The sequence below is a fragment of the Pteropus medius genome, unplaced genomic scaffold, assembly GCF_902729225.1.
Source record: "Pteropus medius unplaced genomic scaffold, Ma_sr-lr_union100, whole genome shotgun sequence".
NCBI lineage: Eukaryota > Metazoa > Chordata > Mammalia > Chiroptera > Pteropodidae > Pteropus > Pteropus medius.
Window position 1 is genome coordinate 7031417 of NW_024350927.1, and position 23390 is coordinate 7054806.

A 23390-nucleotide genomic window follows, 5' to 3' on the forward strand; every position below is an offset into this window, starting at 1 on the left:
TTTTTATCTCTGATCTAGAAATATCACTGTTTGTTAACCATTGAATATTAATCATCTTTGCTGAGCCATAGTTCAATGCCTGATATATGGTAGAGAGGCACTAAATAATCATTGAACGATTGAATGAATGAATAAATCAGGTTCAAGTCCAAATCACATTTGATCACCCAGAACTTGGTGGTGTAAAGTTGCCACAGCAGAGTATACAGATAAGCCTACACTAAGGATGAATTTCCATCTTATTCCCTTTTATTCTAAAAAATTGTCTGTAGCATTTCTATTGGAGATTTTCTATTTGTTAATCATAAACGGACTTTACTAAAGCATCTGGCCCTGGATTAGCTTTGCAGTGTTTAAGACTTTAATGAACGTCAAGTAATTCCCAGCCTCTGTGTAAGGCGTTGCCAGGAGGCCCTGGTATTACAGTTTGTCTAAAGCCTGTGATCAGGAGTCTCCGACATTCATTCCGCACCGCACCCCTGACTTACATTCTTCTTCCCTTCAGATTAGTCACGATTCACTGGTTGTAGGATGATGGGTTTTTTTCTCTCAAGGTTTTGATTTGTTGTTGAAAAGAGTAATGGGAAAAGTCGATATGCTATATGATTTCTTTTCATGGAAATTCAGTAAATTTCAGAAGAGTACCTTATATAAATCAGTCTTGACAAACATCTCGTTTTATTTATGTTATAACAGGATATTGGATGGAGTCTGCTGCATGTTATATGTTCATTATAGCATAAGTGAGGATGCTGGAAGAGACCACACAGTTGAGGTTTCCTGATATAATCAAGACAGTATCTGATTAGCAGCATAATAATATATAAATTTGAGTTTTTATTTATTGTACTTTGACCAATCAGAAACATTTTCAATTTTTGTTTTGAAAATTGTTGTTTTTAGAAATTTACCAACATGGCTCCCTTTGGGCTGAGAACTTCATGAATTGACTTCTGTTCAGAAGTCCCAGACAACAACACTTTTAACACAGAATACATGGTATATTCTTTTTTGTCTCATTTGGATGAAGAAGACTTTTTGAACTTAATGCTTTAATATTTTGTTCCTTTTTTAGATGATCTGTTGAACTTTATGTTGCACTCTGTTCTTTCCCCTAAACATGACAATTTCTAAAGGGTAGGTGGGCAGGTAAAAGGCCACTTATATTAACAGCTTCTGGTGATGGCACTTTCATTACTTATTTGCAGCAGAGATTCCATTTTTGATCATTTTCACGGAAATGTCTTTTCTCTAAGTTCTTATTCGTTACGCTATCGATGCAGCTCTTCCCAGCTGTGACCCCCGCTTTGCTTTCCCGGGTGAACCACCTCAGGTTGCTCTTTTTTATATGATAGCTTTACTGATATATAATTCACGTACTTTATATTTCACCCCTTTCAGGTGTAGAATTTAATGGCTTTTAGTGTATTCACAGATTTGTATAAATAGCACCACGATCAATCTTAGAATATTTTCATCAGCCCCCCCCCAAAATCTGTACTCATTAGTCACTTCCCATCCCCCACCTGCAGGCAACCACCTGGTTCACCTTCCATCTGAATAGGCTTTTGCCTATTCTGAACATTTCGTATGACTGGAATTATACAACAGTGGTCTTTTGTGACTGGCTTCTTTAACTGAGGGTAATATTTTTAAGTTTCACCCATGGCATAGTATGAGCCATTTTTATGTATAACCTTTATTTCTCCTTTGAGCTTTGTCTGGTGTATCTTTTAAAATGTAGCACCTACAATAAAGTAACATTCCCCAGATCTGATCAGCACAAAGAGGCAAGGAATTATCTCAGTTTTCCTAAAAGCTCATCTTCTTAATGTAGGTATAAGCTTTTATGAATGTGTGCTCATCACATTCTTTTTTTTTCTTGTGCTTTGGTCTTCATTTTCCTTTTTATATTTACCTTTGCTAAGCCATTTTGGCCCCACCATCAGCTTTTTGACTGAATTTTGAACCAGGCATAAGACCTAAAATTTATCACAGTTATTTTCATTGGTCAGCTGCCCGATGTCACTAACAGCAGTATTAATAACAATAAAAAAATTGAATTTATTCATCTTAGTGCTTATATGTTAGGCAAAAGCTTCAGCGCTTTTTATGAATGAATTCATGTAATCTTCATAATAGTTTTATGAGGTAGGGTTACCACCAACAGGTTAATGAGCACGGCTGTCTTATATTTATACACATAATAATTTAAACTTGAGGACAGGATAGTCCTGTAGTTACTGTACTCCTTGCCATCTCCTTTCTTGAGAATTAGGATAGATTTTGAACATTTCCAGTCAGTAGGCCATTGTTTTGTTTTCCATGTTTGTTGACATATTGTTAGGATTTTGACAGATTCAGTCTCTGTGGCTTGAAATAATTTTATCAGTATCCCATCCACCCCTAGCGATTTATTTCTTCCCAGTACTTTCAGGGCTGCTTTCACTTGCCTTCCTAGAATTTATAGGTTCTTCCTCACAGGATTCTTCTTCAAAGATATCTGTCATCCTTTCGTCTCTTTCATACAGGTTTTTCAGTCTGTTTCCACCTTCTGTTTATTTTTTCCTGGTCAGATGATATGCTTTCATGTTTGTCGTTCAGCATTTCTAGTCTAGGTTGAATTTCTCTTTTATTTCTTGAATCTTCTGGTAGAGATCTCTTATTTTTCCTTTTTTTGTTATTCTCTTCTATTTCCTTACATTGACTATTGTAATAGTTTTCTCTATGTGATAAGTTGTTAAAAACTGCATTCAGGATTTTGATGCTGTTTTTATCACCTTTAACTTTAGCCTCTCACCTGTCTTTAACAACTTTTGGTGTTTCTTCGGTCCTCCATCATGATTTTTCTTTTTCTTTTACTTTCATTGAGTATTATAGACAAGGTTAATCATACTATACTGATTGTTGATTTTCACAACCTACTCTGTGAAATCATCTTGGTTTTTCAAGACAGAATAAATGTCACCCCAGTCAGTGTTCATTAGCACTTTGTGTTTTTTATGCATGCGCGCGCACGTGTGTATTTTCTCTGAGCTGCTGATTCTCTCCTCCTGCCTCTGCCCACCCTTATCCCCTAGTGAAGAAAAGACAGTGTGCTTGCTGTGTCATTGCAGCTGAAGTCTCTGAGCCACCTTTGCCACCAGATTGCCAGTCTTAAGCTGCTCTGGTACTGAACCTCAGCCTTCTTCCTAGAACGTGGCTTTCTGTTAGAATCCCTGCTCTGCTGTTACTTAGGGACATGGCCTTGAGCAAGGTACTGCACTTTTCAGTTTTGTTTCTTGGTTTTTAGTACTCTTGCCACAAAAGAGTGGTTTGAGGAATGATGAAATCACAATGACCTAACATACATCCGGTGCTCAGCAAACTTTGGTCCCCTCTCCTCTCTCCCTTGTGACTCCAGGGGCTCGGCTCGCGTAATTCCTGAACACTGTAGTTTTCAGTGTTGGCTGGAGTGTTGGTTCAACAACTGTGTATTTCCTTCTGAAATATACCGGATCTTTCCTTTAACTCCAACTCTCAGCAGCCAGATTCCACGTCTTCAGTTTGCAGTGACAGTGGCCAAACAAAAATAAACATTATGCTTTTGATTTTAGTTCTAGTTTTAATGTATATTATGGATCATATTTTGAGCTTGGTACTAGGTTATTGGTGATGGAGTTGTGAATGAAAATATACTGACATCTGTGAATCATGCATTATGAGAAAAAATTTTTAAGTTTTGTCTTGGAAAAATTTTCACGAGATCTTTCTCAGTTTATGTTAATGGTTGAAATAATTAAAACTGTATAGAGAATTTCAAGATCTTCTAAATCCCACCTTTTTTCCTAAGTTATTTTGGCAGTTTCTTGCAAATAAACAGTATATTTTGCAGAAGACTTTGAGATCTAGTGTTCTTAATGGACCGTATTATTTAATATTTAGTATGAACGCGTCTACCTCAGGCCTTCCTTCCAGTTATTGTAATGGCCATCATTGTAAAAGGATGCTTTGGTGTGGTAGAAATTGCCAAATGCGGTGCCATTTGATCTAAAAGGTCACAGTAAAAGAGACATTTAAATTAAGTTATAAATTACAATTGAAGAACAATATTTTGATGTGTGAGACCAGAGATGTCAGAGCAGGGAGATGTAATTCATGGGTTCATTATAGAACAGAGGTGCCTGACAGCTGAGCCATGCCAAAAGGAAAATTTATTTGCAACATCACACAGACAGAAAATGGCAGCTCGGATGAGAAGCCGGAGCAGAAACTTGAAACCTTGTGGTAATACGCAGTTTATGCTAATAAGACTGCCTGAGACCCAGAGATGTGTAATGATCGCTGTAATATAAATGAGGTGTTCGGACACGTGCACACTTTCAATCTTATTTAAATTAAGACCTCGTCCTTGCTCTATAAAATAACACACTTTATAACCAGGCATTAAGGTTGATCCTCTCACCTCTCTGTCCAGTATACAGATCTGCTGAAATTTCAGAATTGTTTAGGCAGGAGAGTTAAAGCTTGAAACAAGATTTTCATCATGGTTGCTTTGAGGAAGGATATAATTTAATGTTTATAGCAATCCATGAGAAGTTCAATCATGAGTTAATTAAACTGTAGGCAGTCATTAAGTATTATTTATTCTTTCAAGAAGCTTGCCAGTAAAGCACTTATATGTATTAAATTACAGAAAGTAATAAGCAGGGAATGATTTGTCAGGCAGAATGAGAGTAGCAGATTTAACGTGGGCAATTATGCAGAAATGTGTTTTTCTTTTTGTGGCATGATCCCTTCTTTCTGCTAAGCACAGAGAGGTCAGAGGCCGCGACGAGACAGTGGGGGAAATGTAGCTACCAGCACTGTGGGCACTTTCGAATGCTCTTAGGTAAGAGCCAGGTACCTAAAATATAACTCCCGATGGTGATACCACTGAACGGTTTATAGCCTTTTGACGTTTCAGAGTCTTTTGTCACATCGTGTCTCATTTAATGCTTTGCGTTGTCCTTTGACACAGCTGAAGGATGGTGGTGTTAGGTCCATTTGACAGATGAGAGCCTCAGCCCAGCTGGTCTGTGACAAAGCTGCTAATAAGAATCTGTCTCCTGCCTCAGATGCTGTGCTGCGTCCACTAGGCTACAGAAGGCATTGACTGGACGTTCATGGGGAAGGGGCCGCTGAGGCTCTGGGGTCATTGAGAGCTTTCTCTGCAGCTGGCTGAATGGGTCCAGTTACATAGGGCAGTGTCTTTGGCTCTGCGTGGTGCACTGTGGTGGTTGCGTTGTTCACTGTGGTGGTTGCGTTGTTACCATGGCACCAGAGCAGGAGTTTGTTACTCAGAAGCTGCTGCTGCTAGCACCAAAATCCCCTACCAGGTCCACTCTGCTGGTCCACTCATGGCCTCCTGGCTGGCACAGCGTCTGGCGAAAGGAGGTGCTCAGTAACTCTGTGCCGAATGAATGGAAGGCAGCGAGACTGCAGGGGTGCGGCCTCTGCTGAGTCCGGGATGTCCCACTGGGTCTCATGGGCACCCGAAGACGCGGCAGAGCAGGGCTGGATACCTGAGGGTGGAAGACTTCCTGTTAGCTCATTCACAATGAGCAAACCAACACAAAGGGAAACACACAACCTGAGGTTTCCGTGGAGGGACCAGAGGGACCAGCCGACAGACTGCTGGAAAACAGCGAGACGGGGATAGTTCTGTGTGACAAAGTGACTTTTGAAAGGCTAGTGGATTGGTAAAGAATCTCCATTTTCTAGCAGATTCCTCAGATCTTTACTTGCGCTTTAGGGGAAGGTGGATTTTACTTGTGTAGAAGTGCAGCCTTGCAGTTCAGTCATGTGCAAGTGGCAGATTTTCAAGTCTGTGCTTCTCTGATCATTGGATTAAACACACACGCACGCACGCGTGCGCCCCTTTGATAATGTGGTTCAAAACAGTCATTTCTGCTGAATGACGTCTGCTTTAGTGGCTGGCAGGGTGATGAGGATAATGTTAAGAGCTAAATGTTTCTCCCACCAGTAGCCTGCGAAGATTGGAAGCTGATGGAGTCAAGATGCTATATCGTGGTCCCTGTTTTTTGCAATGATCTTTTCCCAGCGGCTCCAAAATGATACAAATCTCTATACACTACATTAACACTGCATTTCATCCCAGATTTTACCAGCCTGGCTTGGCTGCAGAATGGATAGACAGGTTTATTTATCTTTAATTGCTTTTCCAAGGCTGTAAAGTAAAGCTGTAAGGCATTTGAGGGTTCTTACCCCACCGCCACCCCACCTTCATTGCAGTTTCTTTGAACCATTTTCTCTAGGGAAATGGTGGAGAATCTTACCCGTGTTAAAGGGCCTCTTACCTGAGAAGTGTTGGGAGGCCTGGACTGAATTTCCTCCCTATCTAGATGTTTCGGTGTGGTCATGACAGTTGTTTAACATTTGAAACCCATATTTTTCAGAAGATGAAATTTTCTAATTCTTCAGAGCTAAATGTTATATTAGAGGGGAATCTTTTTAATGACAATTTTTAGAGATTTAGGATGGCCAGTATTTTGGTAAACTACCAACTCTAAGTTGCATGAGGAACACAATTGAAATATTTAGTTTAGCTCTTCCTCCAACATTATTTTGCCCCCAGTCTGAAAAAAGAAAATCTTTACATTCATGTAGAAAATAAATTCCTTTCAAGACAGTGCTTACTTGCTCATGACACATCAAGCAAAGAAAGTAGAACCCAACTTTTTAGGACCCTGGAGTTTGGATGTGGCATTCAGATAGCTGTATTATTCGAGACCAGTGCTGTAAACTGATTCTCACAGGTTACAGACACCATTCTCAGCGGGACATTTCTGATGTCTGCTACCTCTGTCACTCACAACTGTGCTGTCCCTAGCACCTAGAATAGGGTCTAGCACTGTTTAGCACTCAGTAAATATTTGTGGAGGGAATGAAGGGTATCTTGCACTCCAATAATTTCCCCAAAGTGCTCAAAAGATAGTCTTCATTCTTGCGAAGCTATGTGGGGTTGTAACACTTTAAGTATGTTAAAAAGATATCTTTAATAAAATGTAATTAAAGTATTTCTTTAAGGATTTTTTTTTTTTAAGAATCAGACAAGATTCCTGGAAAGTGGAAGTAAATGTTTAGAACGTGAAGAAGAAGATGACTATTTAGAAAGCTTCTTTTTGGCTCCCTGGGAAGAGGGCACACTAGGACACCTTTCGTCCTAGCTTGTGTGAACGACAGTACAGTAACGTCCTTTGTTCAGTAAATATTTCGTTACTGTTGGTAAATAGTCCATACCTTTTACTTTTCAAATGTGTCTTCATGTAGAGATAGGAGAGGTAGATACTCTAAATATTTATTGAGTTTATATTATGGAAAGGTCAGGGACAGGAATATTTTAATAAGACAGACAGTAGATCGCGTCAAAGAGCGGGGTTATTTGTTATTTAGAGAGCAGAGCAGCGGAAGGAAGCTCAGGTTACCACATAAATTGCAACAGCTTTATCAAGGGAAAGTGTGACCTGACGTGAAGATTTGTAAAGGAAGTGTGAGTGCTGGGTTTTGGGGGAAATGCCTCTTTCTCTAATAAGCACCTCACTAGAAACTCGACTGGGAGACCTGCAGGTTGTAGTCTGCCTCTAATACAACAAGTTCAGTAAGTTAGTCAAAACATTTCTTCTAGCTATCATGTGAACTCTCCTTGGTTCACCAAAAGGCAGGAATGTCATAGGGATTAATGATGTTTGATTGAACTTCAATCACTTGTTCACTTTTGGAATGGGCTTCATATTTTCATGAGTAATTTACTATTAGCCATAAGATTTAAATTTTTAAAATTTTTTCTGTGTACTGAGCCAGTTTTAATCAAATTTCATAAATTATTAACATGAGTAATTATGGGAAACATAAGTGGTTTTTGTTTATGGTTTAGCAGTTTTTTTCTGTGTCTGAAAAGTCTGCTCTCTAAATATAGAAACTTGATGAAAATTAAGTAGCGACTGCTTCCTTTATTTTTTTCTTTCCTTTTAAAAATAAATAGCTCACACATTTAGCATAGTAATTTGCCAGGTACAGTTCTAAGCAACTTGCATGTATCTTCTAATGTCATCCTCACAATAGCCCTAAGAGCTAGATGTTAGTGTTATACCCATTTTTAAAGATGACAAAATTGAGGCCAAAGAGGATGAGTCGCTTGCTGAGATCACACACCGAGGTAAGCAGTAGAGCTAGCATTGCACCTACAGTCTGGCTCCAGAGGCCATTTTTTTTCATTTCCTCTCCTTGTAATTACCCCATGTACTATAATTACCTCTCGTAAAATGCTGTTAGTTCGCCATGAGCTTTTTATGAAGAATTTATAGTTTGATCGACTTGAATTGACTTCAGATTATCACTAAAATGTGTGCTTAAAAAAAAACTTAGATAGGCATGCAGTTTTTCCTTCAGTTCCAATCCATGTTGTTAAGCTCTCATTATAGATCCTCATTATATTGTAGAATTTGGCAAATATCTGCTTGTTCTAGATATTAGGCAAAGTAAGAAAATCCAACTTTATTTTTATCTTTTTATACTTTTGAAAGAAGGCTGGATCAGTTTTCAAGCATATTTAGTACAGTATAGTATAACATACTATTTCATTTTTAAAAGTCTAATGCTAACTGTCATTAAAAGACATGTTAATGTCTAGCATTTATATCATCATGTCCCCCCACCCCAACACACTGTACCACCACCAAAGCAGGATCCAGCATTGATCATTGTAGGTGCTTGGTTTTAAGGTAGTTGATATGTTGTAATTAACACATAGCTTTGACTTCCCTAGACACTCTGGATTTAAAATGAATTGGAGTCCTCTAAGCTGTACGAATACTTAGCAAATTTTAATTTGTAATTGTTTTGATGTATGAGCAATGAAAACAAGTATTTGTGATATCTCTTCTAATAGCAGTTGAATAGTTAGAAGAGAGACTTGCTACGTATATTTCAAATATTTATTTCATCCAACAAATATTTATCACAGGCTTACTACACGCCCAGCCCTGATGGTACAGCCGTTGCTAGGAAGGCGGTCTGTCCGACCTTCTTATGACTCTTCTGTTGAAGATAGGAAACGTGGGGCTCTCTCCCCTTATGCGTCTGCAGCTCTTTGCCTACGCCTGGCAGTAATTACTGCAGTTTCCTTGATCTTGTCATCTTGTATCTGTTGTATCCCCACAATATATTCCCACTAGTTTGTAAGTTTCCTAGAAATAAAAACTATGACTTAATAAGGTTTGTTCCTTATTTGTACCGAGTGTTCAGCAGATGCTGGTGAGTTGTTCAGACCAGGGGTTGACGCTCAGGTGAAAACATCAGAATGTCCACTCTGTGAGGGCAGCTCTGTCTGTTTTGTTTTCTGTTCTCTCCCGTATCCCTGGGGCCTGATACAGGGCCTGGAACTTGCTAGGCACTCAGCGACGTGAGGCTGAATGGATTCAGATAAATGGAGATTTAGTTTTGGGTTGAGTGTACCTGGGAACACTAGTTGAGGGTATTTATATGTGCGTTTAACAGGTCTGTCTTCTGCTGCATCACCTTGTACTATGCACCATGTTAGGCACTGGAGACACAAGTCTTAGCCAGAACAGATTTTCGTGTCAGGGAAATAGACCTGTAAAGGAAAGGCAGATTTCTAGTGAGAATTTTGAGGGGCTAGCCATAGTTTAGGGAAGTAGATTGAGCAAGAGGATCTTTCTAGCTGCTACTTCTTCCCATTGTCTACAAGTTGAGACTCAGGAACAAGGAATGGGTAGGGTCACAGGAACCAAGGCAGGAGTGTCTACAAAATACAGTGAGGTCTGTGGGACCAGGCACTGACCAGAGTTGAAAAGGATATGGAGTGAAAAAAGTTCATTAGCTTTCCTGAGAGTGAATCTGGTCCTAGAAGGGAGATATAGACAAACTAGCATCTGCATTGTGTGTACTGAAAAGTTAATATACTGTTGCGAATTATTAGTTTCTTTAAAGAGCTCTTCTGTTTTAGGTACTTGAAATTTTTTTAGTGAAGTTACTACAGTTGAAAGACTTAAAGAAAAATGCTTAAGGGAAAGAACATAATCTAGTATATCGTCAGGCTCCTTCGAGGAAAATGGGACAAAAGTCGGGATCACGTTGACAGGGGTTGAGTCTTGGCTCCATCGCCTACTAGCTTAGTGTGGGGAGCACCTTCATTTGACCTTTCTATGCCTTAGTTTCCTCATCTGTAAAATGGAATGACAGTAGTTCCTATCCCATTAGATTAAATGAGAGAATACCTTCCTCATAGGATTATGAAAGATATTGAGTGCATGGAACGTGCCAGGCCAGACGTTCTTAATCTTATTTCTATTATGGCCAGAATGTTCTCTGCCTTACCTGTCTCCCTCCCCCGGAACGGCTGGAACTGGGAGGGCGGTTGGATAGCAGGGTCGTGAGTCTGAACGCCCGTTCACCGATTCCCCTGTCAGAGGGAGGAACCGCAGGGCTTCCCTTCTACCGATTTGCGCCCAGTCCTGTCATTTGGTACAGTTAACTAACTAGAACTGCTGTTGTTTCAGCTCCACGAAAGCGGGTATGACGCTGGCAGAGCCCTGCAGCGCCTGGTGAAGAAGCCGGTGCCCAAGCTGATCGAAAAGTGCTGGACCGAGGACGAAGTGGTGAGCTCTGACGGGAGTGCGCCCTGTGCTCTAGGTCATCAGGCGTTTCCTTCTCAGTATGTGACTGCCTGCCACTTGGGGGCAGAGGGCCTCATCGCAGAGACTCAGCCGTGTGTACAGACGGGCCGTGGCGTCCAGCAGGCACAGAAGGATCCTTTAAGCCTCGTAATCAAGAAAGGCTTGATTCTAGTAAGCTTAGGGTTCCGTAAGAGGCGGGAAAAGTTTTCCCAGGTTTCGTGGAAAGAGAAGAAATTGGTAGTTACTCTTAAAAAAACTTAGTTTTGGTTGGTTGCTTCGTCTTTGGTGTTCGATACCTCTCTATTTTGAGACACACACTTGTTAAAACTAGCTGATACATAACCTAGAATAGGGCTGGTGACTTTTTCTTATCTTGAGACCTGGCAGATCCCTGGCCTGCTGAAAGATATTAGTCAAAAACAGGAAGCATAGATTTGATTAAATAAATACAGCAGATCTCCCATATTCATTCTATTATTATGGCCCATTAAAGAAGGTGGGAAGGTCGAAATGTGCCCACAAATACAGATTTGCAAACTCACGGATTCCTGTCTCAGCAGAGTTCTCCCGAAGCTGCATCCCCATCTTGTGACTTTTGAAAGGTGTTTCTGGAAAAGACTTTGCAGGTGTCTTGTTCTTTGCATATGCAGTCGTCAGTATGAGTGTTACTGCTTGGCATTTGCTCTTTAGGTGAGTGAAATCAGGGTGAAGGCTGGCACTGAAACACGTATTGATTGTTTAAGTTCCTCACCTACATTTTAAAATATGCTAAGAAACTTTAGACATTTTATGTGCTTTTGTGATCCCGTTTTTTCGGCAACATTTATTGAGTGCTTATTATGTGCCAGGAGCCATATCAAGAGGCACACAAGGTCCCTCCTGACAAGGCTTATGTTTTTAGAGGGCGATCACTTGTAGATCGGGGTATGTCGGTGGTGGCCCAGGTGCGGGCTTCTAGGTGTTGAGGAAATTGGGAGTGGGGCATGGGGATGAACCTTGATGGGGGAAGCTGTGCTGTGTCTTCTGTAAGGGGGCTCAGGAAGCCTGGTGAGTACCATTGAGCAGAGACCTTAGTGAAATGAGATGAGCCTTTTGGATTTCTGAGAAGAGAGTTCTGGGCCCCATGTGTGGAAGAAAGCATGCCCAGCATTATTGAGGTGGGAAGGTCCTTGGGGGGGGGGGGCAGATGGATCGGGCGCGGCCTGTGGACCTGCGCTCAGCACCTTGCTACTCGCTCTGCATATTCCGAGCAGAGGCGTGACGCGCTCTGCTTAGTGAAGAGCGGGCTCCGTGGGCTGTCGTGCGAGCTGGCGACTGGGGATTGAGTAGTGTGGCAGCAGTGGTGGTGATGAGTAGCGAGATTGTGCACGTACCTTGCAGGTCAAACAAGAGAATTTGTTCGTGGATGGCTCGATTTGCGGGTGGGCGAGGGTTGAGAGGAATGGAGGAAAACTAGGAGACAGCAGGGAGGGACCGGAATGGCCCTTGGAGGTTCGGTGATAAAGCACCCTTCAGACTCCACGTTTATCAGACTTAGGATGAAGTCGGGACTGCTGTTTTTAAATTAAAAATTTTTAAACTTTACATGGTTAGTAACGAGATGGAAACATTAAACATTTGTTATTGTTCAGACAGTGGCCAAAGTAAAAATGTTAAGCTCGCTTGTTTTGAAAAGTCATATCGATGTTGTTTTTCACCATAGACCTATTTATGTGAGGAGATAAGAGATTTGATTAATAAAAATTCTAAACTCTACAAAAAGCCTTCGTAGAAGAAAGGCTTAAAGAGTTGAAAGGGATGGAACGAGTGTGGGGTGCGATCACCAGCCGTCGGTCCCAGCCTGTGTGCCAACCCAACCCTACCGCTAACCCGGACCAGGGCGGGTGCTCCTCACCCTTGCTCTGCTTCGCTTCCCGAGCTTCTCCTCTCCTTCTCCATTTCCTCTTGCCCTCCCCTCTCCCCTACCTTTGTGTTCCACCTCCACCTCCACCATCCCATCCCTCGGTTCACTCCTGCCTCCTCAGCTCCTCAGGAGCCATGACCCTCTTCCCTTTCCCTCATTTCTCCCTTGACCTTTCATTCCCACTGGAATTTGCCGACAGCACTTGCTTATACTGGGCATGATGCGGGCTCTGTCCCCACCACTGCTGCTTGGGGACTTTTATCAGATAGTGGCATGGAAAGGGGAGCCTCACATTGGAAAAAGCCAGCTTTATCTCGAAAACTTTAACAACTTCAAAGGGCTGCACATTCTTAGTGCAGGATAATGGTCCTTAACTGCTCTTGTTTCATCAGAAGTTTTGAGATGTTTTGGCGGTCATCCAGCCCTGCAGGGCCTTAGGCCACTCGTACCCTTATTTATAAGAAGTTCGGTTTCACTTTCTAAATCCTCACGAGTGAACAAGGAAGGGTGATTGAATAATTGATAGGCCAAAGGAATCTTATGATAAAGGCATCCAGATCAAATCTTTGAATAGTTTCATGTTGCAACAAGGCACGTAGACCAGCTCGACTCTTGACCTTAGCCTGGCTCTGGCTGTGAGAAAACATCTGCTCTGTTCATGTGGCCTCCTCCTGTTGGACTTACTAATTTTTCTCACCCAGGAATCACAGGAATAAGCAAAACAAATGTGTCCTAATTAAAATAAGCATGTGCGCCTTCCTCCATTTTTTTCCCTCAGTTTTTTATGTACTTGGATGTTCTTGTTATTTTTAAACATTATTGTCCCCAGTACATCAGTTTGATCTGACTACAATGGCGTCACTGTTTACCTTTGTGTTTATGCGAGTTGAGCATCGTGTGAAAGGGTTGGTGCAATGAGCACCTGGTGATCTGAACCCCCGTCTGGACTCTGAGCAGGCAGCCCACGTGCCTCCTGGCTCCGGGAGGTCCACTGGCCCCATATGGGCTCATCTCTCTTGCCATTCTGAGCCCCAGCCATCCTCAGAGGCTTGGTGCAGTGCTCGCCCACCCCACGGGGGCCGCCCCCTCTCAGAACTGTATCTCCTCTTGCATCATTCATTGGCACTTAATCTTTTGTTCCTCATGCTCGCTTTTTGTCATCCTCACCAGCTCTCTTCCTCACTATTTTTATTTCTGGGTTGATTGCCCTCCTGGTTTGTAATGTTACTAAGAGCAAGAATTTATTCATGGTGGGGTCACGTCTGGTAGAGAATAATGTCTCTACCTATGAGAGGCTTGAGGGATATTGATGACTCCCGATTATTTATAAAGATTCTTCACAGTCCTCAATCCAGCATTTTAAGTTATAATTTTCAATATTCGTTAGCATCAAAGTGAAAAATTTTTACGTGCATCCAAAACTGACCTTAAAAGTTTTACTTATGGAAGAAGTTCACAAATTATTAATAACAATATCACCAACCTCCTCTCTTCTTAGATCTTTCAGATAGTCACGGATTCTTGCCTCAGAATTACACAGTGGGAGGCCTTTCGTTTCACACTTTCTCTCAGTAATTCCTGTGACTTTGTGCGTGTAGACATACATAGTATTTCTTTTTGAAGTTGCTTTGGGGCCAAGATACTCTAAATCTTGTTGAACTAAGCCAGATTTGTCAGCTCCTAGGCCAGAAAGTGACAAATGAACTCTGCTTTAGTGGAGTGACTGAGAAACACCTTGGTAGCTAGTTCATGGCAAAGTCTTTCAGGCTGAATAAACCAGTCAGATCAGAGAGGCATTCTTAAAGAAATGCTAGGTCAGTTCATGAAGCTTATTAAATAACCACGGTGTGGGCTGGGGTGGAGCCAAAGTGAACGGTTGGCTGCTGCGTTTGAATTATATTGATGGTTAACCAGTTTCGCTTACATTATGCTAAAAATATTGTTCCTTTTCAGGAAGCCATCCAAATCAGTAGAACTTAAGAAGAGGAAGAGGAGGAAAATACGTATCAGAACTTTAAAAAAAAAAAAAACCCGAAACCCTAGATTATTAGGTTTTCAATTAAACATGATGAACACATTTAAATATAACACAACGGCCCCAGGCAGCACCGCACCTAATCGAAACGGATTAAGTCACCCATTCATGCTCAGATAGTTATTAATTCTGTTTATTTATGCATGCAGGCTGAAGGGAGCATTTGCTGCTGGCGTGGTGTGGCATATCGCACTGGGATCCCCCTGCTGCTAGATGCTCTGCTCTTAATTAGCATTCAGCTGTTGATTACGGAAATACTGGGAATGCTAATTGAATTCTTTTTAAAATTCCGGGCCTGCTTTTTCCCGGTGGAGTTTGGCCTGACTTGCAAGGTTGTAAGATTGGGTGCTCCACTGAGCTATGCATTTCACCCTTTGCTTCCCATCCACTTGGCCGGTGTTTGTTTTGGAAATTATTTTCACGTTGAATTAACTTTCAGCAAAAATCCAGGTGTTGCGTAAGAGAAAGGTTTTGTTGCTTACAGTATTCCTGCAGTGTTTTCATTTCGTCTTGGGTAACTAAATTTTATCTTGATGTACGTTTCTCTTTAAATATGTTATTCCAATTTTGATGTAATATTGATACAAATAACAACCTAGATACAAATAGCCTCTGAAAATTTTACCCAAAGACAGTTGATCCATGGTGGCGATAAACCTTAATTGGCCATGTACATGGATTTTCAAATTCATAAATTTTAAAACCTCTCAACCATCCTTCTATTTAAAGCTCAGTTTATCATAAATATAAATGAAAGTCCTCCTTTCAAAATTGACATGGCATGGCAAACTAATTTTCTGAATACTTGTAATCCAGTGGACCTAGTGGCTGGTCGAGGAGTTAGTTACCTGGCGCAGTACACACAGCTGTCTGCATGGTGTCTCTCCTCAGCAGTATCTTCAGGCACCTTTGTTATGCCCCTTTGGGGATGTCTGCTGGAGAAAATGTTTTCGTTGTTCACTCTTTTCAAGCCAGGCATCTTAATGTGCCAGAAGACAGAGCTGCTCGGTGGGGCAGAAATACAGTGAATTTTATTTACTGTTTGTGTGGCTGCTGTAGCAAATGGAATTCACAGCAAAACCAAAGTCACGGTCCTATACAGCAGGAGGTGAGAGCAGAGAGTGGGACAGTGACAAGGGGCAGGAGAGCCTCCCACAGCCGACAGGTTCTCTCACCTGGATTTTAAGCTGTCCAGAACCTTGGTGTTTAGTTTTAAATTCTGTGTCTTTAGTATAGGGGAAAGCTTAGTTGTATGATATTTATTTTAGGAATGGTCAGATTTCCAGAGTTGTTGAGCATTTTATAGTTAGTTATTCCAGAAATGTTGATGGTAGGAGAATCCTGTAGGTAATCTAATATGAATCCATTCGTTTTATACTTTCGTAAATTTTATGTGACTTTTCCCTACTGTTAGAACACCATTATAAAAACATTAAGGGGCAGTGGAAGCCTCACTATCATCTCAGTTTCCTGGTTTCATGCTCTTCAGGTCTTTGCTCATGTACATACCTGGTTTTATGTCATTGTAAACTTATGTAAGTTGAATTGTAACATGGAATTCTCACTGTCTAAAGATATCTTAGTCTGAAATTTTTTACAGTTCACCTGAGACCTGAAATATAGTCATGCCATATTTAGTGCAACACTAATAGGTATTTAGTAATTTTAAATTAAATCAAAGTAGATTTTCTCTCTACTGATTACCCTTTCCTAAATTTAAACTAAATCGGTACTGTTTCCTATGAACAATTTAATTCTTAGATATGAGAATAGGAGAAATAAGAGAAATATAAATGTTGACATAATACATGTAAGTAATACACATATTATACTTACTCATGTTATATATTCTTAGGATTGTCCATGGTAAAAACTAGTCCTTAATACTACGAAAGAGAAATGTACATTCAGGTAAAATTTGCCTAATGTTTCAAGTATTAATGGAATCGAACTGTTTTTCCTATAATTGGCTCCCATCAGCCTTGAATCAAACCCTTGTTTAAAGAAGTCACTAGTGTGGATAGAGTTTATTGTCAAGTCCTTTTGGAAATGAAACAGCAAATTAAAAATCAGTTATATGTGCAGAAAAGTAGGTGTGAGGCAGTCAATTTCGTCAATTAGTTTGCAGAAAGATTGTAATGTGTAACAAGCTGTAAAGAGAAACGTATTTTAAAAATCCTTTCATAAATGATGTGCGCCAAGCATTAGAAGGGGGAGATATTTCAAAAATTTATTTCAGTATTTTGTGTCAGTAGAAGTAGTCTCTGGGTTAAATTTACAAATTTAGCTGTGACCTTACCTTCACACACGTGGCCATGTTGCTCTCTAAGCTTCCTCTTTATACTGTGGTCAAAGTTAGTGTACCTGTTTTTTTCTTTATAAGTAAGGCCATTCTTTAGGTTGCTTAATTCCTACCTTAATTTTAGGGGTGTTTTGTTTTGTTTTGTTTTGTTTTGTTTTGTTTTGTTTTGTTTTTAAGCCAGCACTAAATCGTGTACTCTTCAGGGCTCCACGTGTGTGCGCGCCTACAGGAACGTGTGTGCTTCTGCACACGTATGTGTTCAGGCCGTGGGACAGTACAGCACAGAGACGAGACCTGGGAAGTAACCCCACGTTGCATACGTGCATATTCTAAATTATTCCTTGCTGCTCAGAGTAATCTTTTAAAATCAAAGAGTAATTTTTATAGGACATTTTTCATTTTTGCTTGAAGGGAGCATTGAGGAGAATCTTAAACTTGAAAGATTAATAAATACTGGAGCAGTGAGTTATTGAAACCATGTTTTCTATCTTATTTTCAAGGGCGTGTAAAAAAATGGAAATAGCATACACTTTCAGCCCCTCTCGATCATCTTTCTCTGTTCTTTTAAAAATTGAGAACAAGACACAAGGGGACCTGAGAGATTGCATTTGTTCTCCCATACACAGAGTGGTTATTTTATAAATGAAGAGGACAGAAAACTCTTTTCTTCTGCAGTTCCTTAGCAACAGAACTGGAATCAATTTTAATGTGTATGCGTGGAACACTCTGTATGGTGACTTTGGCTTCTTACATTTTCACCAGAGAAACATGTTATATTAGCCAGGTAACTGGACCTCAGGGTTGGGGAAAGGAAATAAGAGGTTAAAAGAAAAGGAACCCCACAGTGAAAGGAAGTGACTCACTTCAAGCTGTCTCCTCTCTCCCGGTGTGCCTGTGTCTTAAATCTAAGGTCTCTCTTAGGGAGATGTAATAATGGCCTCGGTAGCCCCCACCTGCGACCTTCATATTTCGTAGTAGTGTTCTGTTCTTCTTCCCCCAACACCCTGAATACTAAATGATACTTAAAACTGTTTCATTACTCCCTTTAAAATATTTTTCCAAGGTACATGGATAGGGATGAATTCCAGTGCATTTTCCGCATATGTAAAGCAGAGTGCCGAGGTGTTAGGAGACAGAATGTGTTTGGTAGTCCTAAATAAGAAAGACGGTCTGTGCAATTACCCAGCCTAGCGTTCAGGCCCGGGTCTGTCTCCCTGGCTCTGCACTTCTTGCGTTTGGTCTTGGGGCCTGGCAGATGGCAAGCCTGCCCATTCTCCGTTGTCTTGATCCTGTGTGAACATGAAGATAGGATGACCCCTTTATGTTGTCTACAAGGTTACTTATTAAATTCAATTTAGATGACTGGTTCACGTTTATTTTATTCATTCCACAAATATTTGTAGCACCAACACTCTGCTGGTCACCATTTTATGTGCTGTCGCTACCTACAGCAGTGAACAAAACAGATGGAAATCCCTGTCCTCATGGAGCTGACGTAAAACCAGATCACTAAGTGACGTACCCAGCGTGTTAGCTAAGTGCTAACGAGTGTGAGGCCTGCCATGCTGGGCTGTGATGGCCTCTTGGTATGGGTGCTCCCACGCCAGGCCAAGAGGTCAGGGACTCAGTCTGATTCCTCCTGTGTCCCCAGAACGTAGTCCAGGACCTGGAGCAGGGATGATGGTCAGAAAATACTGTTTGACTGAGTTGAATAGAACAGAAACCTAGTAGAGGCTGCTTTCTGCTCCAGACCCTCGAATCACTCCAGTGGAGTCAGCCCACGTGGCTGAGCCCCTGCACTGCTGCATCGGGGGGGCTTTTCCAGCCGCTCGGGGCCAGTGTATGTTCTCACTCAAGCAGAATTAACTGGGCGCTTCCCCATTCTTTTCTTCTTAGTAGCTTCCCTTGGAAGGAGCAACCAGCTTCTTCCAGTTGTCTATGGGTTTTTTTGCTAAACTCCAGTTTAAAAAGGGCTCATTTTTTGCCACCATCACTTAATACTTATTGACGTGTGTAGTTCAGGTGTTTTGCTATGAGAGAGTGAGTGATAGAGACAAGGAAGATGTCTCAGTGGATAGCCCGGGGTTAATCTGGCTCCTCTGACCAGACCCCTTCCCACTAGCCATCACTCTTTTGAAAGTGGAATGACCTGTTTGCTGCTGTCTTGGGCAGTCTCTTTCGTGACTACGACACGTAGTCACAGTTGCCTCCAGTTGCGTCCAAACCTCCGGTGTGCTCCCTCTACTTGGTGCCTTTGGAACGTGTCCTTTCAGAGGGCTCGATCCCATGTCATTAGTCCTGGCAATAAGAAACGGAAGAACCACCAAGCACATATGAGAAGAAAGTAATACAGAGGTGGCAAGGAAAGTTGCAAGTTAAAAAAAGAACCAAAAAATAAGAGAATGGAACAGAATAACTTCAATTACACTGTATTGCCTAGGGGCTAAAAAAGTCTACTGACACCATATTTAATAAAGTAGGAGTCTAGAGGCCGCTTTTTTTTTTTTTTTTTAATGCATACCCTGTCATTCTGGATCATTATATTAAATGTTCAGAAATTATGACTCCGGGGACACTAGGAAGCGCTCTGTTCTGAAAGTAGGAGAATGCCCTGGGACAGGCCGAGTCCCTGCAGCTTTGTCATCATCGCCCAGTGTCCTGAGGGCACAGAGTACGCTTCTGAAATGCGAGGCACTTGAGGTCAGGACGGAGAGGACATAAGTCATGCTCTTCTCTCTCCCACCTGGAAGACGCCATGTGGGGCTGGGTGAAGTGGGCTTGGGGTGGGGCACCAGCAGGAAGAGGCCTGCTGGCTGTGGAGAGGGTGCTGACCTCAGAGCCAGAAGGCCTGTTGACAGTCCTCAGACTGGTAGCCACCTTTGGGACCTCAAGGAACTCAGGTGCCTCCTTGGGTCTTAGTTTTCTTATTTAAGAAATGCTAAGAAAGGGAGAAGGAGTGGGGAATGGATGAACTCGCTGTGTGACAGGAAACCTGCGTCTCACACCAGTCTCGGCCCGCTGCCCACCCGCACCCTGTTACTTCTCAGGTAAAAAATTGGGCGGATGTTTTATCTAAAGCAAATGGAATCACCTCTGTTTAAGAAATTTGAAAACGCGTATGGACGCACATTCACGTGTTCTTTATTACTAAGAGTTCTTGGTTTCCCCTTGCAGCTGCTTTGTAAGTTTTGATTATAAATTTATTTTTCTACTCTTTCCCATGAGCAATAGTAAAACAAAATCTTTCAGACTACAGAGATGCTCGTCACGCGTACTCTAGGCCATACCGGAGCGGGAGGCAGGGTGGCCCGTCACCAGTGGCTCTGCTTTACGTTGCTTCCGTCCCTGTTTTTCTCCTAACAGCTCCGAATCTTCTCTGGTAGCGCAGTTACTGAAGTCTGTGGAGGTGTCACGTATTTGCTAATAAGCTTCTTTCCACACAGGCACGTTTAGCCTAAATTAGTCATTTTCTTCTTCCATGTAGGGCCACTAATTAATTAGGGTAACAGAACTAAGCAGGCTTGGTTATCCATTTTTGAAAGGGGAGTTGTAGAAAATGAATTTAACAAGATCTTATTAAGCATAGATTTGGGGAACCAATTGACCTGGACCCAAAACCCATCTAATATGAATTTAAAAGTAAAATAGCTTTGCTTGTAGAAGGAAGTTGTTAGGCCCTCGGTCTGTGGTTCCCATTCATGTTCCCAGTGGAACACCATTTGGGACCCTCGATTTCATCAGGCCAGAGTTCCGGTTCCCAGAGCAGCTTAGGACTGGGGTGGACAGTGACCACTTAGTATCCTCCCTCTCAGTCCAGTTCATGGAAATGGAATTCTCCAGTCTTTCAGCAGTAACAAAAGTCGGGAAATTGGCCCCGGCTCACCCTCTGGGACAGCCAGCTTTCTGTCAGCAGCGCAGGACAGCCTGACTTGGGTAGCTGTCTTCCTTGTTAGAACTCTGACCTTATAGTCAGTCAGCTCACATCCCTCTATTAGACATTTCCAAGGATCCATCTAAATTCTCTTTTAAGCAAACGTTCAGACGGATCATTGCATTGCTCACACATTGAGAGGAGTCGGTAAGTATCACACCGTCTTATCCTCCCCTGGTTTGAAATCAGGCCCTCGAGGATTCCATTGTTACCAGGATATCCACGAGCAGGGGAGACACTCTCCATCCCATGAAGGTCTTTGCAGCAGGTGTGGTGGGTTCTTAGCGTGCGAAACCAAACACTGTCTGTTTCTGGATAACCAACTTTAGAGTTGCCTTAAAAAGTATTAAACCAGGAGAAAAAGAGAGGATGGACCCCCAGCCCCCATATTGAATGTAATTCCACCGCATTTCCATACCTGCTCTCTGGTGCTTATGAAATCCTTTAACCACTGCTCACTGTTGTAATGCTGCCTCTAGTCGAACCTTCTGTTCTGTTGTTGATTTGCTCTGTTATTCAAGTGATATTTTTTTATATTTAGCTTAGTTTTTTAGAAACAAGATTGAAAAAAACAGTACTGATTCTCTTATCCAACAAGGAAAAGAACTGATTGCTGACTTTAGGCAAATAAACTGCGTTTGTTCTTTAACTGCTAAGATCTCTGCAGGAGCCACCACTAACCTTGGTAATTGCCTGGCAGTGTGGCATCCTTGACTGATTTTGGTAGTGGGTATAAATGAGCACTTGAGTTGGATGTTGTCGCCATAGGCAACCTAGAGAGGAGATGGCAGCTACACAGCTGCAAACTCTTTCTGAGTGCCTCTTCTGCTCCTGACAGCGTGCTCAGGTCCACAGGGGACATGGGATGCATGTGCTGCTTCCTCTCTCGGACAGGACATTGGGAAGCGCTCTGAGCGGGAGGTGTATTTGAGAGGAACCTTGAAAGAGGGATAAGATTTCACCAGGCAGAGTGGATAGAGGTTAATGGAAGACCAAAGGCATACAGGAATGTGAGTGGTTGCTTAGCTGGTTGTCCGGTTTGAATGGAGCTATGGATAGGGGAGTGTATAAGGTAGCTAGCTGATTCAAAGCCACCCACTCTTTATGGGAAGAGAAGTTCATGTTTAATTTAATAGGAAATAGGAATAATTACATATTTTTGAATGTGGGTAATGATAAAACTGTGGCCATCATTAACGATTAATCTGGCAGTAGCATGGGATGATGAATCAAAGTGGATAGAGAGAGAATCAGTGGTCTGAAGCCTGCCCGTGCACCAGAATCACCTGGAGAGCTTTAAAATATCCCAGGCCCTGAGAACCGTAGGGCTGGGCGAGGACTGAGATTCTGGTGAGAGGTGTTGAGAGCGCCAAGTGTGTAAGTTGTGGTTTTCAACCTGGTTGCACACTGGAATCACAGGAGGAACTTAGACACACACACAGCAGAGACTTGGGTCCCACCCTGGGGATTCTGATTGAGTCCATCTGGGTACAGCCAGTGCCTTGGGGTTCTGACGTGCGGCCGGGTTGAGAAAGACTGAGGTGGAGGTGGTGAGAAGCCGGAGGAGAGACTGCGATTGAGAGGCAAGACCTTTATTTATGCCAGATGCTGTTCTAAGTTACTTGACACGAGTTGACTCATTTATTGACATTTTATAGATGAAGAAGCAGCGTCCCAGACAAGAGAGAACTGTCCTGAGGTCCCAGAGCAAGTCGTAGAGCCTGCTTCCCAACCCAGCCTCCTGGTTCCAGAGCCCAGCTCTCGTTACACCGCATGGCCTCTCTAGAGAAGCCTCGCTGATGGGAGGTGGGAAGGAAGGAAGACATGGAAAGATGTCATTCAGGTTTTGTGTTTCGGTAAAAGAGAGAGGAGTCTAGTACTGCCATTAATGAAACTGAAACCAGGGTGCACGCTTTACGGCACAATAGAAGAGTGAGTGAGTGTTGAGTTTGAAGTGGCTATAGAAGATGCAGGTGGATGGAGCAGTTAGAAACAAAGGCCTAAAGACAGGAAAGCGTTCTGTTTTGTAGCGCAAGTTCACAGTTGAGGAGACGGCTTGAAGAGGTTAATTAGCTTGCTTGGGGTCTCAGAGCTGCTGAGTAACAGCCAGGATCTTGCGAGGTTGCCGGGATTAACAGTGCAGAGTGAGAAGAGACTCATGGGGGAGTCGTCGTATGAAGGGGTGAGGCGTCCCTGGTCCGAAGAAGGGGCTGGGACGAGAGCGACGGGAAAGGCTGGGGAGGTCAGTGGTCACTGTGGGTCCCATAAGCAGGGAGACTGAGAGTTGGCCCTCGTGTTGTGCTCCCCCCACCCTCTTTAATTCTCCCCTCTCTTCCACCCCTGACCTGTGGATGCTGCCGTCTCCCCCACACACTCAAGGTGAGCACCTGGGGCCTGGCGCACCCGGGGCATGGTCCGAACCCAGGACCTTCTGCATGTAAAGCAGACGTGCTGACCACCGTACTATGGAGCCACCCTCGTGTTGTGCTTCTTAAGGGCCAGCCCATTTCTTGCAGGGCCTTGCTTCCTAGTGGGGCCCATTA

General features: G+C 42.4%; 1 protein-coding gene across 1 annotated transcript in view; it reads left to right on the top strand.

The window, feature by feature from the left end:
- The window catches only part of RERE (arginine-glutamic acid dipeptide repeats), a 284989-nt gene that overhangs the window by 191752 nt on the left and 69847 nt on the right, over positions 1 to 23390 (top strand). The window contains 1 exon segment of the mRNA XM_039841989.1: positions 10560 to 10658. Coding sequence (XP_039697923.1) covers positions 10560 to 10658 — 99 coding nt within the window.